This window comes from Vespa velutina, chromosome 6, assembly GCF_912470025.1.
Source record: "Vespa velutina chromosome 6, iVesVel2.1, whole genome shotgun sequence".
Taxonomy (NCBI): domain Eukaryota; kingdom Metazoa; phylum Arthropoda; class Insecta; order Hymenoptera; family Vespidae; genus Vespa; species Vespa velutina.
Window position 1 is genome coordinate 8,752,751 of NC_062193.1, and position 19,365 is coordinate 8,772,115.

Sequence of the window (19,365 nt, forward strand, 5' to 3'; positions counted from 1 at the left end):
ATGTCATTGCGCGCGAATTGTTCTGAGTTCATTGATGAGTGTCGATTGATCGTGTATAAATTATTTCGCTTAAGGATGCAAATAAATTGATATATTCTTTATTCTATTACATTATTTTACTTCCTCTTATAAGTAGCCGCCGTTATACTTTTATTATATAATATGTTTATTATAGTATATAACTAATATGTATTATATGTATATATTTTGTATATATATATATATATATATATATATATATATATATATATATATATATATATATATATAATACATATTGTATATATATATATTTGCACACGCTCACACAACTTTTTATTTATCCTGTATGGCAAATTAAGTCAAAAAATTTGAATCGAGAGATCACACTTTTTTTAACTTATTTATTTTATCACTAATATTTGCATATAGGAATACTATTAAAATATTGTATAATATGATAGATATAATAAAATTAAGACAAAGAATAAAATATGATAGAGCTGAATATCTATAATGTATGAATGACTAACATGAAAATCTATCGCGTATTTTATCTAACGTTCAACTTGGTTTTATTATATCTTATGTAATTGCATGGAAATTAATTAATAAGCAAGGAACAAATAAATGGTACTTATTTTCAAAGGAACTATGTATTAAGAGATATGTTTACTGCGTTTGTTAAGATGAAACAGACCATATCATACTTCGATTTTTTCATTTCAAAAATTTATGCACAACTCTCAAATGAATATGAACTATTAACCATAATATGCGCGTGTATATGTAGTTATAAAAGGTGTGTAGAAAATGAGATAATAAGAACCAAAGAGACAAAGATAAAAAAAAATAATGCTAGTCATGTAACTGCATCACTTATTTTATCACAATAAGTAATCAACGATGTAGTTGAAACTCAAATTATCTTATTGTATAAACATACACTCTTTTGTTTATTTAAACAAGAGCAATTAATTGCATATAGTCGAGTTCAACAATGAACCTTAATTAAAATTTTTTACAGAGCTAAAAATATGCTCTGATGCATTAGTTTGTTCAAAATTTAGAAATATTTTAATACATTTTTTCATAATTCCATTGGTTCAAATGAACTTATTTGATTTAAATCAGGTATACCATCGCTATTATTATTGTTGTTGTTGTTGTTGTTATTATTATTGTCATCTGATGTATTTGGAACTGGCGTTGGAGTATCTCTTGTAGGTAAAATACGAAGATGTTTACTTGGTGGTTCCCAAAGAACTAATGCCATGGAGGGCCTTTCCCTAAAAAACAGTAATTACAACTATTCTAATATCTATACATTCATATATCAATGATATATGATATATCTATCTTATAGTAAATTTACAATTTGGATAGAAGAGTCGATGGAAGAATGGATTCTTGCTGTATTCGCTTCAATTCTTCGGATAAAATTAATCTTGGACTCTTTAAATTATCAGTATCAACGACATTAGCAGTTTCCATATCCATCCCTACATTGGATTTTTCAAGTGGAGTATTTGCTGTTGATGTAGATGGTACAGGATCTTGCGAATGATAAGTAGAACTGATATGTAAATCTTGAAAATGTGCAGCCATTTTTTCTTCGGTTATTAATTGTTTTGTCTTTCTGCTGTTAGATCAACAAATTATTCATATTAGTTTATTTGTACAATAAATCTCTTATTCAAGAGATAATAAAATGAAAGTTTACATGTCAAGTAAATCCGGAGTCTCTAATTTTCTTTTCTGATGTAGGTTAGATGTAACATTTTGTTCACCGGTAAATCTGATCAATTCAGATTGTTGTACCGATGGTACACTCCAAGGTATAGATAAAGGTAATACTTGGGGCATTTGTGTCCAAGAACCTACTTGCTGAGAAGTACCTTGTTGTATTATCATGTGTTGAAATATCGATGGTGGAGTATGCAGATGTGTACCTCCCATTGCATTCTGTTATAAAAAAAAGAAAAAAAAAAAAGAAAAAAGAAATTTATTACTAATTTACAAATATCTATACTTCATGAATTTTCACTAATTTATAACAAACATAAATGTATAAAAATGCAATTCGAAATATGATATTTCTATCTATAATTTACAAATAACGATACAAGTTAGTTATTCTAAAGGCTTCTTTGAATATGATAGGTTACTTACTGTCATTTGGAATAACAAAGTGAAAATTTTTAATTTTTATGTTCCGAGTTTAATTTTATAACGATGACGTATACAAAATATGAGCTTGAATTAAAATTATTATTGGAAAATAATCTTGAAGGTTAAAAATTATAAAGAAGAACAATAGGAAATCTGAGTTTATCTTCCACTTTGTTTCACAGAGACGCTAACCTTCACAAGTTCTTTGTAAGGTTATATCAATAATGTCAGATGATATAAATGTGTTAAAACATTAAAGAAAAATACAATTGTAAACAATAATAAAAAGAGGCTTAAATATTGTCCCTTCTGTTATTGTCCGAGTATAACCTTCGCTTGCATTGCTATATAAATTTCACTTTTCTCGAAAGATCGTCTAACTACTAAGAATTTGTTGTCGTTCTCTCTTCTACGACGTTTTCTAAATAAATACTTTTTGATAAAAGTGCGTTCAGTTACTTTAACACTTTGCATACACACGGTTAAAGTAAAAACTGTTCACAAAACTTTGAGAATAAATAATTTGATGATTATTGCGTTACTTTGACATACATACAGTCATATATTAGAAACGTAATGTACGTTCAACGTTTCGACTCGGATTACATTGACCAGTGTTGCCAACCTAAATTTATAAATATTTTAAACGATTAGAAATACAAAAGTTCCCGCCAATAAACAGCTACCTCAAATATATTAATCCGAGGAATCAAATTTCATTTTTTTTTAATTTTGTACATACAGATTTCCTTTCTAAATATCAATATCGTTAATGATCATTAATTTTTTTAATAGATATAACTATCATTAATGACTTCTTGTGTATCATGTTGCATGAATTGATGACGTTATGTATACGCGCAGTAAGCTTCTATTTCGAAAGTGCTAAAATGCATTCGAGCAAATAATCAAATATTACGTTTCAAATATTACGTACAAATTTCACAAGGACAAATAAACTGTGAACTTTAAGTTTAACTCAAGCTACGTTCATGTAATTCGACCGATGAATTATATTTTTTATTTAACTTTAATTGTACGCAATTCTCGTTCCACGTGTGGCAATCAAATTTTTCAGTTAATAGAAAAAGACATTTTTGCAGAATGGCACGATATGGAAATGGAATTTTGAAGCATTACAAAATATTGCAGACTTGTAATTAACCTGGAAAGACCTGTTTGCATAGCTAGCTTATTAAAGGTCAACGAATGCGAGTTATATGGAAATGCGCGAGACCTTTCCATTTGCATTTACATTTACATATATATTTACATAGTTCGAATTTCCATCGAAAATTTCTTTTGGAAAAATTTAAGTGCTTATGTAAGTAATCTTCTCTAACAATGGAAAATTTTGGACGGATTTGAAAATCGTCCATGTTTTATTATCTTTATGATAGACATTAAGAAATGATTCGTATTCTTCCATCGCACGAAAATTGAGCGATTACGTACGAATGTTCGTAACATAAATTACGGACAAGGCAATTCTCCTTCCATAAATAATAAAGCGATATTTTCTTCGAGCATGTATTTATCAACACGTGCTATTTACTTCGGGGTAGGTAGAAAACGCTTGGTTGGAATACAAACAGCCTTCGTTATTTTTTCTCTTTCTCTCTCCAGCTTTCTATCTCCATTTAATAAGTGAATCATATAAATATTGACGTGAAAAATCTTAATGACAATGAATTTCCTTATGTAGACGTACATCTCGTCGGATTCGTCAAGATCGAATGAGTAGCCGATTTCTATTTTTCATTTCCGAGGATAAAAGGATAAGAACGGAGGAGAGCGAAAAAGGAAGAGGAGGAGGAGGATCGGCGTACTCGGTTATTATGCGATCGACATAGCTTGAAAACGATTAATACTATTGTTATGATTCAGAGGTACATCGTGACGTAGTATCCACTTCAGCGATCTGTCTGGTAGTCGCTCGCGAGGTAGTCGTAAAGATCCTCTCAGTTTGCGTCTGGATTGCGCCGAATTCACTACGAATAGAAATCTTTCGATAAAGTGATAGCGTGCGAAATGAATAATGTGCGAGAATTCAAAGTTAAAGGAAAATAGCGTCATGTCGCAAGATAATTTGGAATCAATCGAATCGATTAAATCGAAAAGCGCGAGTCTCGATCATTTCGAAGATGAGAAGCGCGGGAAAAGTTGCGCGGATGAATTTATAGTCGGTAAATCGAATAAATCGACGCAAAGTGATATCACTCATTCAAATTGGAGACATTCTTATGGTCTCTCGCATAAATCTTATTACGGTGGATTGCAGCAACAACGTTCGACTTCTACGTTGCATTTGCCAAAGCACAGTCAGTATCAGATAAGCGAATCTAATTTTTCCACTTACAATCCGAAGAATAACACTTTTTGCTCGACCCAAAGCGAATTGATATTATCAGCTAGGAACAGAGCCAGCAAATATGTCACGTTGGACATGCGATCTAACGTTGTAGGAACTCCTCCCTCGCATCTTTATCTACCTTCAAATTCAAACAATTTCACACTTGGAGGTAGCGTACAACCGTGCAACACGTGTTGTTGCGCTTGCAACGGACCACAAAATTCTCAAACGAATGTACCTCTCGTTACATCTCCTTCGATTAATGAACATGATGGACCACAAAGCCTCTCCTGGAGGAGATTGCACATGAGCAGAGCAAAACTAAAGGCAACCGCGACAACGTCCGAACTTTTAAGTGGTTTCGCAATGGTGAGCTAAGATCGAATGGATAACACGAACATCGATATAGCTATCCTTTCTTAACATTCTCATTTGTCATTTCTACGATGATCTCATAGTAAATCCCTCGTAATGATAGATTTTCGATTCATTTACCTTATATCATAGAAAATAGAAATCGTTGAAAAATGTTACCACGAACAAAGTCTGCCTGCGATTACACAACGTTTCCTGAAAATCATTAAATCAACATCAACGACAATTCCATGTATGATCTTCAAGCTTGATCTCTGATTATGCAAGACAAACACAGCTTTCTTCTATATATTTTTGCGCGAGAATTATTTCACGTTGAAAATTCATCCTCCAATCAACTAATTAAAAAAAGATAGCGTTGTGCGATTAAACTTCTACTTAACGGCATCATAAAAAGATTGACGTTCACACCGTAATCGTATCGCAAACATCGTAAAAAATGAAAAAAAAAAAGTATAAATTTAAGAAATCAGAAATTGATAAAAAGTCAAAATATATCAAGGAATGTCATAAAGATATTGCGTCTTTCTTAGTCATTTTTCTTGATCGTACTAAATTTGTATATTATTTTTATGCTTCAGGTCGCAATGGTAGAACTACAAATAAATGATCCAACTGCGGTACCGGAATGGCTGTTTGTTATGTTTGCGGTTTGCACGACGGTATTAGTATCGGTGCACATCTTTGCTTTAATGATAAGCACATATCTTTTGCCGAACGTCGAAGCTATCAGTAAATTACAAATATCGCGTCTCATTACAGAATCCCCACACGAAAGAATGCGTGGTTTTATAGAATTGGCCTGGGCATTTTCAACGGTCTTAGGATTATTTTTATTTTTGGTCGAAGTAGCGATACTTTGTTGGGTCAAATTTTGGGATTATTCCTTCACCGCTGCTACTGCCAGTACTATTATAGTAATACCAGTACTTATAGTATTCGTAGCTTTTGCCGTCCATTTTTATCATTCTCTTGTTGTTTATAAGTGTGAAACATCGATATCGGATATAAAAGAATTAGAGAGTATAAAAAGAAATTTGGATAATGCAACGATAAATCATACTACGGTATAACGAATATAAATGGCAAGTTCATTACATTTTGAAAACAACGAAACTTTTTGGACATATTTACTCAAATATATATACCAAGTATATGTACAAGTTTTTGATAGAATAAGTTACATGTTCCTATTGGATATAATAATATCATCTTCGAGAACGATCATTTCTAAGCATAGTAGTGGTGAAGAAAATACACGTATAAGTCTGTTTAATAAACATTAATAAACATTTAATAAATTACTTATTAAACACAGCCACAAACGAAAATGGCTATCTATCGTTATATATAAAAACGTACATCGATGTACACGTCAGAATCAAAATTTGCAACGGGACAAATAGGCGCGCGTTTTTATTTCGTTTCTTCTTTGTTTTTTCTTGTTTTTTTTTTTTTTTTTTTTGTTTAATATTTTAATTATATCTTACGGTATTTAATTCCTAATGCACGATTCAATTTTCAATTTTTCATTAAACATTTTTTTTCTTTTTGCCTATCATACGTATGCATTCTTTTTGAATTTTCTGTTTGTTTTGGATTAAAAAAATCAAAGAATCATTTTGCGCCTTTGTTTTATATATATATATGTATATATATATATACACATATATGTATATATATGTATATATATATATTTTTTCTTCTTTTTAAATTTACATAACGAACAGTATTTTTTGTCGATAAAATTTCAGACTTTGCACGAAATTCCATAGTAAATAATAATTATATCGCTGTCTTCCACGAAACTGAGGTTCGTTATATATAATTTAAATGCCTGACTACACATAACGCATTTTTCATTAACGTATCGTAAATTAAGTTGCGATTTAATCGATTTAATTTATAATATTAGATTTTTCTTCCTTCTTCTTTTATACAAAATAACATATTTATGAATGAAATTAATATCAGGATGAGAACAATGAAATATAAATACTGTTATATAAATGCATCTTCTGGATAAAGAAATTTCATAAGATTTCTATCTAATTGCAGAAACGTTTTCATTTATATATGTACGTATATCTGATGGCGCGATATTAATTATATTTTAAATGGTACTTAATTTAATCTAAAAATATGCTTCAATACATATCTTCAGAGATAGGATCTTACTTTTAAAAATGGGAAGATATTCGTGATGTAAATTTAAATATTCTTAGATTAATTATATATACAACTGAATGATTAATCTAAACCTTATCTTATATATAGATATTTTTTTTCTTTTTTCTTTTTTTTTTCTTTTTTTTTTTTTTATCGCATTACACATAAGTGTTATCGATATATAGTATCAAAAAATCAAGTTCGAAAAATACTCGTAGAGAGAAATAAATTATTATCTATCGAGAACACGATTCGACTGAAAACAACGTACTTCGATAACGTATGATATATCATGATAAAAGGAAAACTTGTTTGTGCTATGGACAGGTAGATAAACAGAAAATGGGAAGTATCAGATAATATTACGCAAAAACTAAATAATTTATGTACCAAAAAGTGTATTTAATTTAAAATATTTTCACAACTAGACACTTTGGATCTATTGATAAAACACCATCAAAGAAGCAGATTGAGAATGGGAGTAATTTAATTCTAATACATACATTCAGCATGAAACTGAAATTAATCTTCACGATAAATCTTGACAATTTCCAATGCTTTTATTTGCACGATGCTATTTAAAATGTTTTTTGTTCTAATTATTTCATTTGCATAATAACAAATAACGCGCATTGTATTTTTCTTTTTTTCTTTTTATTTTAAAACCACATATGTAAATCAGCATATGAGGAAAAAAATCAAATACTTTTTGGTTTATGTTGCTACTGTACAAAATAATTTATCACTTACTGCCACTGTTACTTTTTACGAACATAAGGAAGTACTGTTAAAAAATATGAAGGTGCGCTCAGAAGAAAGCGTGCCGAATCGCTTGATACAATTATCAATATTGCAGATACATCGTACGCAAGTGCGCGAATAATAACCTACGTTAAAAAGGTTTGCAACATTCGCAACTGTTTTTGCAGACCTGCACGATTACCATGTATATTAACGCGATTGATCTAAACGCATCTTAACAATCTTGGCAAAAGTATGCTTATTTTGAGAACATAAAATTATACTCTAGAATCATGATATACAAATAAATCTTTCTCTCAACATTTGTTACAATCTAATAACATAATATATATGTTTTAAAGAAATACAAGATGAGTTGTTACGTCATATACATTTGTTTTGCGTAATGTAAGTTCAATTGATAAACACTGATTATTTAATCTGTATGAAATCGCGAATTATTTGATCTGTTTATACTGTGTCATAGCATACTGTGTATTATATTATACTATTTTATACTATATTGTATTATACTGCATTAATGTAATATTATGTAGTATTATACTATGTCAACCTACTATGTTATAAATTGATGCAGGCAAAAGTTAAAGAAAATTTGTTCTTGAAAAATCTCTCGATAAATTGATTTTTATACACATTATTTTCAGTCTTGTCTTTAAATAAACATATAAAGTCTTTCAAGTATCCTATCCATAGCAAGTGCTTAGGAAGCTATTCAAAGAATTAATTTTTCTTTAAAATTGGGTATACTTTTTCGGAATAAAAACCCAAATATACAGTTCGTCTTTAATCATGTTATTTTCACATTGATTATTTTGCAATTCAATAATATTTTCAATTTTATTGTTCATCGAACAAGTAAGAAAATTCTATAAGTTAAGCTTATTCACAATGCCAAAGCGAACTGGAACTCTGAGTTTTTTAAATTATGAAAATGATATATTTACATAAACATTGCTTTTTCCTATACTAACCTAATTTCAAAGAAAGTCACAACCTACTCACACATATTCACTGAATTTAGAGTTAAATTTTCAAACAAATGTATATTAGTTTAATTATAAATCGGTGTTACGTACAATTCATTCGATGCTCCGTAAATAATAAATAAAAAATATTTTATGCAATCTTCTGCTGCTGAAGCATCAATATAGAGTGGAGTGACTATTAAGCATTTTTCATTTATATCCAGATCAATTACTTCAATGTTTTCAATTTGCACATACATTCTCGTAAAAATAGAAAAGAAAGAATAATAATAGTAATAATAATAATAATAATAATATTAATAATAATAATAATAATAATAATAATAATAATAATAATAATAATAATAATGATAGTAAGTATAATAATAATAATAGTAATAATAATAAAATTGAAACAAAAAGCAAGTAGAATTTGTTTTTCCAAATAATAATTTTTATAGTTTAGCGTATCTAATAAATTTTAGAATACTTATTGTTTACTCTCAATTATCTACCACACATACTCTATTCATACTTGACACCAACATTTTAAGATATATGTAAAGAACGCTGACAAAATAGGAGTATTGGCTGGTATTTCGGAAATAAAAATTATTTCTTTCTTATTTTAATGTATAAAAAAATATATATATAAAAAAAGAAAGAAAAGAAAGAAATGATAACTTGTGCATAAACGGTACTCCACTCTTAATATTACTTTGTTCATGAAAATTAATTCTATAAGAGAAATTCTTAGGTGCACTATGTAATGTCCTGGTTAATATTCGAACATGTATTTGCTTTTTTATGAATCAATGATATTAAAAAACTGTGAATGTGTCATGTATGGAAAATCTTACTTACTTAAAGTGATACTGACAAAGACCAGAACTAAAAATTTTAAATGACAATGAATCTTGTATTATAATTTCTCAAGAGCCATGACTCTTGTCAAACTTCCATATATATAGAAGGTTGTTGAGATATGAATGGTTCACTCCACATCCGACGTAAATCCCCCTAAAACATTATGATTTAAATCTGAAGTATATATATGTACATATATATGTATATATATATATATATATATATATATATATCTATATCTATATATCTATAATATGCGAACTTATATTTTGCGATAAAACATGGAAAAACTTATGTGCTTAAAATGTACCTTTAAATAAGCCATTGTCAGTAGTGGCAGAAGGGTAAAGGGCACAAGATACAATAAGGCAGGCTGTGCAGCTTTGAACACCTCAGAGCTTACAGTAGCAGTGAGTAAACCAAGAAAATAGCCAATTAAGGAGCAATGAAAATAACTAATACGGTTGAAGTGTCGTGGTGGTGGAACTCCTGTTTCACAACCACCAGGCAAGAGCTGACTCTTTTTATATGCATCATATCTTAACACAAAGCAGAGTAAAAGACCTGGCATAACGATATCACCAAGACCTAGCATTGAAAAATGTCCCGCTTGATGCATCGAAGGAAACATCAGCTTTCCTGGTAGAGGAAGTTTTGGAGCCTCCCTAGCTACACCACCTAAGTGCAATCTTTTGGCGACAAGACTTACTGGATTATCAGCAGGTCTAGTTGCTACCTATGAAAAGTAATATCTAAAATTATATCCCTTTGGAAAACATTTGGAAAATTTATACTATTTGATTTGAGAAATCTATACTTCTCTGATTATGTAAAAATCATGCAAATTCGATTATTAAGATAAAATAATAACATAATGACTCACCTTAACCATTACGTTTGTACTAAATATATAAGATGAAAAGAAGACCCAGAAAACATCATAAATCAAAAGTCCAGTTAATAGCAAAGTAGATACTTTTAAACTTGGTAATCGAACAAATGCAATGAAGGCTACACAAAGGCCCATGCCCATTGCATCCATGAGTAACCAATGTCCTGTCAGTACCCATACACATACTATGCTCACACTGAGTGAAAATGAAAGTAATTCTGCCCCTGTAAATCTTCCACAAATGCCAAAGGATATTTTATTTCCATCTGTGCAGGGTCTAATTATATATTGACACATGGGTAGTAGAAGAAATGCCAAAGCAACTGTAGCTATGACTGTAAATATAAATAGTATATATTTTCCATTACCATTCTATAATAACAGATGATGAACTTTTTTTGAGATAACTATTCATAAACTTACTGGCTGTACATATTGCTAAGAGCATTTGCATGCTATCAAAAAAGAAAAACATGACGAGTAGAGAAATGGAAGCACCAAGAGGTAGACAGAGAGCATGCATTGTATCTAAGGTTTGGATTCTTGCTCCGTTAGCACCACCTTTGTTTCCAGTACTACTATTACTCGACATTCCATTACGTTGCCTTTCTTTTTCTCTTTCTTTTGCTTCCTGTTCCATATTTAAGGATCGGAAACTGCCATAGACTATCAGTAGAATTGAAATTAGGAAAGTGGATATCCTGGATGAATCCATTATAGAATAAGCCCTAAAAAAATATACAATCAGAATATACAGATCAATGAAATAAAGTTTTTAAGTGTTATGTCTTTGCAAAATAATAAAACTAACCACTGATAGTCAACTTGATACGTGGCCATCTTTAGCAATGCTTGGCCGTAGCACACAGCGTTATGCTAAGACACTTTGTGTCATTTAGACGTCCTTTAATGTACTTTCCATTTGCACTAACCTATATCAGAGATCATCTGTAGATAAAACTATGAATTAATTAAAAAAAAAAAAAACAATGTCACTTTTTTTGCCTTGTCGTACAGAAACTAAATCAAAAAAGAAAAGCTTACCTATCGCACATCACATTAAACATTATTGGCAAACAGAGTTAGGCCACTTAAGACTTCAGTCATCACCTATATAGAAAACAATGAAAATAAATCATTTCTTTTGCTATATAAAAAAGGATAAGAAGAAAAATATTAAAGAACACAATGAAGTTTTATATATATATATATATATGTATATGTATATGTATATATATATATATATATGTGCCAGTTAAAATTATATAATATAGTTGTAGAATGAAAAAGTAAAAAAAATCTCAATGCACCCTGTTGAAAGTAAAACATTCTTAATGGCAAAATAAATAAGACAGCCATTTTACCATGTTGAAGAATGTTGTCATCGCCATTAATAATTAAAATCATTTTCAGGTAGGAGCAACGGTTGCTTCTATAATACACGGAAAGCAATAGTTTCTTTCGTCCACTTTCAAACTTTCGCTCACGACTCTCCGCGTTACCAAACCAAGCACAAGGTAACAAAATATTAAGACATCAAAACTTAAATTAGTGGCAGCTGCGAAGATTGATGTAAAAATGAATAGATCACTCGAATTCCCGTGTATCCTCGCTCGATCTCATCATTGTACGAGAGGGAAGCTCGATAAAATAGCGAAGTACATTCCGAACGGTGAACGTTCACCATTTTGGTAAACATACGGGTCACGTGACTGGCCCTGGCCCCAAGAGGTTGCTACTCCCTTACCCTAGATTGTATTTCGACTGGCGATTTTCCTCAATCCATCCACCTGTCTCTCACCTGACCGATGCGAAGTCTAGCCCATTCACGATTATTAATCATCACCTCACTCGTAAGATAAACTTCCTATACGATTAAATCGCCGAAAAGTAAGTATAAATGTTTCGAGAGCGCGTAGAAGAAAAAGCGCGATTAATACCGCACGATCGGTCAACCAGCACAGTCAACTGCATAGGTCAACCATTCGTGACTGCTGCCGACTGCTGGCGACTGCTTGACAGGCGCAGGTCCGCCAGAAAGCGCGTCCACTGGATATGTCTCTAAAATGTTCTCTTTACTTTCAACAATACTATTTTCTACTATGATTTATTCTATCAAACTAATACGCATATTTATTAATATCTTTTATAACTTAACGAGACAATATCTCTTTGAAAGATTCTAAAAACTTTTCCTTTCGTAAATCATAAGGTCGTAAGATCGAATTCTTACGAAATAACATATTTATCTCTTTGGCGTATCTTTTATTCTATCAATCTTTTTTTTTTGTTTTTTTTTTTGTTTTCTTTTTCTTCTTTTCTCTTCTTTTTATCTGTCCTGTATAATAATTCTTTTCTCATGTACATACGACAATTAAAGAGTTAAAAAAAAAAAAAAAGGAAAAGGAAAAGAATAGAAAATGTAGGCAGAAAATACGAACGTTTGTGATGTGAAAAAGAACGCAACACGTGGTTTTGCATTTTAAATTTTATACGATTTTATGAAAGAAATATTAAAATTTATAATCTATGAAAAAAGAATGGACATTTTTTTCTTTTTCTTTCTTTATAAGTTTCCTTTAATGAAGAAAAATAATCGTTACATGACATTCAATAACATTCATGTCAATTCGCCTTGAAGTCACCTTAATGTATCTTACGAACGAGGCTAGGACAGCGCCATCTGTTGGCGCGCAAAATGCAGAATGAAAGTTCGATGCATCGACTCGATTTGAGTTGGAAATTCGAGTTCTTTTATCTATTCTCGGTTTTATTACCTCCTCGTGCTCGCGCGGTCTCTCTACTTGTTGCATGCTCCAGTTCTAACCAATCTTGTTATTTTCCATTAATTACGAAATAAGTCAAATTTCTTATATCGAGTAATAAAAAAATTTTATTGAAAGAATGGCGAACTATCACAAACCAGAATCAAAAACCATTCAGGAATTAAAAGATATTGCTAATAAATTGAGGATTCGTTCGATCGAGGCCACGCAAGCCAGCAAGTCTGGGTAAGATTTTTCATATTCGTTAATGCATTAATAACAATTCTAACGTGAAATTATCGTTAGATAGTAATAATATGTTACCAATAATATTAAAGTTTTATATTATCATCGATGATTTATGATGTAGAGGAAATTTTATAAATTCGCGCCTAAAAGAGTCCATTGTAAAACGTTATAATAAATTACGCCTCTTATAACGTTTAACAGCGTTAAAATGACCTTCGGTTGTTTCAAGAATTGAAATAGAAATTAAAAGTGACGGACGTCAAGAATGACAAAGTACATCGCGGTAGAATATAAGAGAGAGAGAGAGAGAGAGACATTGTTTGCGCGACCATCTTTGAAATCATACGATGATATGCGTGATAAGCGAATTTACTGCCACATTCGCAGATATCGTCCGAACGAAATGAATTCTAATATTGGTTAAAGGATTACGAATGAATTTATTTTCTTGTAATATGCAATCTCTTTGTGCTTCTTTCCTCTTGTTACGAAGAGAACAACTTTCACATATTACCGGCATTATTATTATCTTTCCTTCTCTCTCTCTCTCTATTTCTCTCTCTGTCGTTCTCTCTCTTTCTTCTACTCTTTTTTATTTTTATCATATCATTGAAATTTATTTTACGATGAACAATTTTTTTTTCTTGATGAATCTTTCGTTCATATATAGATATTTAATCTTTTGTTCGATTATGGAAACCTTTGATCATTTATTCTAATATTTGTAATGACAGGTGACTACCGAGATCAAAATAGCCTTTTTAAAACCTCATATTTATGTATTATTCAACAGTATCGAGATATTACGTCATATTCGAACGTATTTAACGTTTTTTTTTTTCTTTTTATGCGTACTCTTAAATCCTTTCAATGTCGATTTAAGAAACCTTCGGATTACGTGTAATTTTTTTTTTCTTTTTTTTTTTTATTTTTACCTTTAACAATGACATCACAAGTTATTTAACGAACAATAATTATTATTGTAATTAACATTTCCAATCAATGAAGTTTTTAAATTTGTTATCAAGAGGTTATTTTTCTTGAAGTTTATGCCTTTTGACAAAAAACGCTTTGTAATAATGAAATTGCACTTCCACGTGTACCTATATGTTATGTAATATATATATATATATATATATATATATATATATATATACAAATATAGCACAAGTACTTTGTGTAGAATACTTGTCATTACACTATGGAAATATATAAATATAATACGTGAATATAATTTTACAAATTCAAAATCACATATAGATTGAATGAAATTTACGACGTAAAAAGAGAAAAATTGAAGATCGAAGTTATTTGAAATACAGGAAGTAATTTGAAATTACTGTAACATAAGCAATGGAATTTCGCATTTTTTCAATCAACTCGACGGGAAAATATGAATCATTGATTCAGCTTCGTAATTTTTATTTTCTTTTTTTTTCTTTTTTTTTTTTTTGCCAATTGGAATTGCAACAAAACGAAGAAAAACAATATAACGAAGGAATTACGATGTGTTCTTGACTCGTTGCGAATAGGTTAGAAATTAAAACCTCGTATGATACTTTTTGCGGGAAAATAATATCTTCCGTAAAATACTGACTAATAATATTTGTTCAATTGAATAATCGAATAAAAATTTGTTCTATTTTTAGAAAAAAAAAAAAAAAGAAAAACAAAAATCTGATATGCGTTACGGTGTAATTTAAAATTCAAATTAAATTCCGATAAATCAAAATGATGATGACTGAGCATGATTTTTTGTGGTATCGAATCAATTGGCAAGAACTATTGATGACTTGTTGCGCGTGCGAGTACATATGATTATGATAAATCTTGAAGAAAAAATAATGAAAAATAATCGATATATGTGTGGAAGGTAAATTGCGAATTGTAATAATAAGTTTGATAACCGGATGTTCTACGATCGTTTGATGTAAGTGTATAATATATCAGCGACAAGGAAGTCAAGTGGTAGGGGAAATTTACAATTCGCAAGTATGTAACTCGTAGAATCTGTTGCCGGCTTTAGTTATTCAGTACTTCTCGTAGAATATACATTCGTTCAAATTTTAACGCTTCATATTCAAGATGGTATCTTCCACGGAGGTAACTAAGTTACAGGACTTAGCAAATAGACTTCGTTTGCAAAGCATAAAAGCAACCGAATCATCAAAAAGCGGGTTTGTTTTTTATTATAATTATTATATTTCGTATATATATATATATGTATATATATATATATATATATTTTGTTTACAAAAATATTTATTTTTCAATTCTTATTACGCACATTAACATTCTTTTTCTTTCTTTTTCCTTTTCGCGCGCGCGCCTTTTGCAATGATTTAATGAGAGGCTATTTTCTTAATAAATATTGATAAACATATGATTTTCTATTTCCTTTAATTTCATAGTATATTCAATAGTAAATTATGTTCATTTGGAATTATTATGTGTTTAGAAGAAAAAATGACAATTGTCTTTTTCTCTCTCTCTCTATCTCTTTCTCTCCATATTTCTTTTCATCCTGTACTTGTATTTGCCTTTCACTAGACGTATAGCTCTTAGAATGTTTCTATTTGTTGAACGATTATATTTCTATTTATACGTAATTCTTGTTTAAATAATAATTGGTTAGCATGCACAGATGATATCTTGTTATGTGTATATCGTCGTTCTTCACACATATGTATTAAATACGATAATTACTATATAAAAAGAAAATTGAAGGATTTAATATAATTGCAGATGTAATAATCATATGACATTGATTCATTTGTAATATGTATACTATTTTCTCATTTTTTTTTTTAATCTGAAGCTGTACATAACCTTACATTTGTTGCGCTTAGGTTAACGCTATAACGATAAGGTTATGAAAGATCGAATGCGTTACTTTTTATAAATTCGTTAAATTAAAAAATTAAATTATTACTATTAATTAAAGACGTTAATATGAATTTTTATTCTTCTAATTAATGTCCTTTATTCGACCTGGGGGTACATCGCGCGATTGATATGAGTGGCACTTTGACCCTGATAAGAATTTATGATTATATATATAAATATGATCTTGATATTAGGATTTGGGACAGTTTCAATGTTACTATGTATTTATTATCGATACTTTCTCTCCTTTTTTATTTTTTGTATGTAATTGAAAATTTTTTTATTTTTTGGAAAGATAATAATTAAGCAAATAATATATTTAATATCATTATTATAGACATCCTACATCATGTTCTTCAATGGCAGAAATTATGTCCGTTCTTTTCTTCCATACAATGCGTTACAAAGTATCAGCACCACGTGATCCAAGTAGCGATAGATTTATACTCAGCAAAGGTCATGCAGCACCCATTTTATATGCAGGTAAAATATTATATAGGATATAAAGTTTATAATTAATTGATGCTAAATTGTGATATAATAAAATGAAAGAAATAAAATATATTTTCTTTATGTCACAGCTTGGGCAGAAGCTGGTCTTTTTCCAGCCAGTGAGTTATTAAACTTAAGAAAGTTTGATAGTGACTTAGAAGGCCATCCTACTCCAAGGCTTAATTTCATAGACGTAGGAACAGGTTCTTTAGGTCAAGGTCTCTCAGTTGCAGCAGGCATGGCTTATGTGGGAAAGAATTTTGATAAGGCTAGCTACCGGTATACAAATAAAATAAAAATTATTTTTTATGCGCTCTACTTTAACAAAAGTTAACAATTTTATTCTTCTTTAGAGTATACTGTCTAATTGGCGATGGAGAAGCAGCAGAAGGATCTATCTGGGAAGCATTGCATTTTTCGTCTTATTATAAACTAGATAATTTGTGTGCTATATTTGATATTAATCGTTTGGGACAAAGTGAACCTACTTCTCTTCAACATAATATGGAAGTTTATCGTAAAAGGCTTGAAGCTTTTGGTTTTAATGCATTAGTTGTTGATGGTCATGATGTTGAAGAACTTGCTAAGGTATATATTAATTGTACATCTGTAGAAGTCATAATTTACTATTTTAATATTTATATTTATTCATTTATTCTGATAGGCATTCCACGAAGCACAAAATACGAAGGGACGTCCGACTGCCGTTTTGGCAAAAACATTTAAAGGTAAAAGCTTTCCAAATATAGAAGACTTAGACAATTGGCATGGAAAGCCTCTTGGAACTAAAGCAAATGAAATAATTCAGGTACATTATCATGAATATTATAATCGATGATAATTTGTTGATAATCTTTTATTATATATTAATTAAATTTTTTCTTTTATTTGCAGCATTTAACTGGACTTTTAAAAAATCCTGGTCCTTTGGGATTACATCCTCAAAAACCATTAGTTGACGATGCTCCAGTAATAGACATTAGTAACATTAAATTGGCCTCGCCTCCAAGTTATAAACTCGGAGAACAAGTAGCTACTAGATTAGCTTATGGCACTGCTCTTGCCAAGGTTTGTCTATTTATATTGGTCTATTTATATTAGAGGTTAATTACACGTTCCAAAGTTTACTTTGTTGTTTTTGTTTTTTCTCCCTATTAGTTAGCGAAGAATAATTCACGCGTAATAGCTTTGGATGGCGACACTAAGAATTCTACTTTTGCTGAGAAAATAAAGACTGTCGATCCAACTAGATTTATTGAAGGTTTTATAGCCGAACAAAATGTTGTCGGTGTTGCCATCGGTACTGCTTGCAGGGATCGTGCTGTTGCTTTTGTATCAGCGTTTGCTACATTCTTTACACGTGCCTTCGATCAGGTAAAAATTATATATTATTATTATTATCATTATTACTATTATTATTATTATTATTTTGAAAAATATCAAGTTTATGTAATCTATTAACATCATTTATTTTAATGCTATAGATTCGTATGGGTGCAATTTCTCAAACGAACGTAAATTTTGTTGGTTCACATTGTGGTGTGTCAATCGGTGAAGATGGACCATCACAAATGGGTTTGGAGGATATCGCTATGTTCCGCACGATACCTGGATCAACTGTATTTTATCCGTGCGATGCTGTCTCTACCGAACGTGCCATAGAATTGGCTGCTAATACGAAAGGCATTTGTTTTATTCGTACCTCGCGTCCAGCTACATCGGTTGTATATAAAAACGACGAAATATTTGCTGCCGGAAAAGCTAAAGTATTGAGGTCTACTGCAAAGGATCAAGTTCTTGTTATAGGTGCTGGAGTAACTCTGCACGAAGCACTTAAAGCAGCCGACGAATTAGCAAAGAGCAGCATAAATATTCGTGTGATCGATCCATTTACTATTAAACCAATTGATGCTCAAACAATCATAAAGAATGCTAAAGAGACCGGCGGTAAAATCATAACTGTCGAAGATCATTATCCCGAAGGTGGTTTAGGGGAAGCGGTAATTTCTGCCGTTTCTTTGGAACGAAATATTATTGTTAAAAAACTTGCTGTACCTGAAGTACCAAGATCTGGTCCTCCTAATGTCTTGATTGATAACTATGGCATTAGTGCGCGTAAAATCACTTTAGCGGTACAAGACATTTTGAAGTTATAATTTTATATTTGTTTTACGATAAATGGTCATAATATGAATTGGAATTGGTCACATGAGATGTGTTCATATATATATATATATATATACATATATATATATATATATATACATATATATATATATATTACATTTATACATTTATAGGTTTTTATGCAAGCAAATTTCAGAATCAATCTTATGAAGTAAAACGTTTCATTCATTAACGTTATTGTTGTAAAAAATATAAATTACTTTATCAGTGCATAATATTAAATAGTAAAATTCAAAGAAAATTTTACGT

General features: G+C 30.2%; 4 protein-coding genes across 18 annotated transcripts; 2 read left to right on the forward strand and 2 right to left on the reverse strand.

Annotated features, from left to right (window-relative positions):
- Window positions 1–663: 663 nt before the first annotated feature.
- Window positions 664–2,780, reverse strand: LOC124950185 (myb-like protein Q). 5 transcript variants are annotated; one of them, XM_047496583.1, is made up of 4 exons: window positions 2,708–2,780; window positions 1,703–1,944; window positions 1,355–1,621; window positions 664–1,268 (listed from the first exon to the last, which is right to left on the reverse strand). In XM_047496583.1, the coding sequence occupies exons 1-4, from the start codon at window positions 2,711–2,713 to the stop codon at window positions 1,070–1,072; spliced, it is 714 nt and encodes a 237-aa protein (XP_047352539.1). In that variant the 5' UTR covers window positions 2,714–2,780; the 3' UTR covers window positions 664–1,069. The 5 variants fall into 5 exon arrangements, with proteins under 5 accessions (XP_047352539.1, XP_047352537.1, XP_047352536.1 ...); XM_047496581.1 differs by having other exon boundaries at window positions 1,355–1,618; window positions 2,482–2,775; XM_047496580.1 differs by having other exon boundaries at window positions 2,482–2,772.
- A 1,013-nt stretch (window positions 2,781–3,793) lies between these two features.
- Window positions 3,794–6,499, forward strand: LOC124950183 (calcium release-activated calcium channel protein 1-like). Of its 3 annotated transcripts, none has more exons than XM_047496571.1 (3): window positions 3,863–4,472; window positions 4,617–4,873; window positions 5,461–6,499. In XM_047496571.1, the coding sequence occupies exons 1-3, from the start codon at window positions 4,190–4,192 to the stop codon at window positions 5,950–5,952; spliced, it is 1,032 nt and encodes a 343-aa protein (XP_047352527.1). In that variant the 5' UTR covers window positions 3,863–4,189; the 3' UTR covers window positions 5,953–6,499. The 3 variants fall into 3 exon arrangements, with proteins under 3 accessions (XP_047352525.1, XP_047352527.1, XP_047352526.1); XM_047496570.1 differs by having other exon boundaries at window positions 3,866–4,472; window positions 4,563–4,873; XM_047496569.1 differs by having other exon boundaries at window positions 3,794–4,873.
- Window positions 5,950–12,843, reverse strand: LOC124950184 (signal peptide peptidase-like 3). Of its 8 annotated transcripts, XR_007101282.1 has the most exons (8): window positions 11,902–12,843; window positions 11,582–11,647; window positions 11,349–11,485; window positions 10,961–11,265; window positions 10,529–10,872; window positions 9,956–10,381; window positions 9,643–9,798; window positions 5,950–9,039 (listed from the first exon to the last, which is right to left on the reverse strand). XR_007101282.1 is itself a non-coding variant. In XM_047496579.1 (7 exons), the coding sequence occupies exons 3-7, from the start codon at window positions 11,375–11,377 to the stop codon at window positions 9,730–9,732; spliced, it is 1,173 nt and encodes a 390-aa protein (XP_047352535.1). In that variant the 5' UTR covers window positions 11,378–11,469; window positions 11,582–11,647; window positions 12,285–12,843; the 3' UTR covers window positions 5,950–9,729. The 8 variants fall into 8 exon arrangements, 7 of the variants coding, with proteins under 7 accessions (XP_047352535.1, XP_047352534.1, XP_047352532.1 ...); XM_047496579.1 differs by having other exon boundaries at window positions 5,950–9,798; window positions 11,349–11,469; window positions 12,285–12,843; XM_047496578.1 differs by having other exon boundaries at window positions 5,950–9,798; window positions 11,349–11,497; window positions 12,285–12,843.
- Window positions 12,844–13,298: 455 nt separating this feature from the next.
- On the forward strand, window positions 13,299–19,167 carry LOC124950182 (transketolase-like protein 2). 2 transcript variants are annotated; one of them, XM_047496567.1, is made up of 8 exons: window positions 13,299–13,548; window positions 16,775–16,920; window positions 17,019–17,208; window positions 17,283–17,517; window positions 17,594–17,737; window positions 17,824–17,997; window positions 18,088–18,303; window positions 18,414–19,167. In XM_047496567.1, the coding sequence occupies exons 1-8, from the start codon at window positions 13,442–13,444 to the stop codon at window positions 19,083–19,085; spliced, it is 1,884 nt and encodes a 627-aa protein (XP_047352523.1). In that variant the 5' UTR covers window positions 13,299–13,441; the 3' UTR covers window positions 19,086–19,167. The 2 variants fall into 2 exon arrangements, with proteins under 2 accessions (XP_047352523.1, XP_047352524.1); XM_047496568.1 differs by lacking the exon at window positions 13,299–13,548 and adding an exon at window positions 15,541–15,728.
- The last annotated feature ends 198 nt before the right edge of the window (window positions 19,168–19,365 follow it).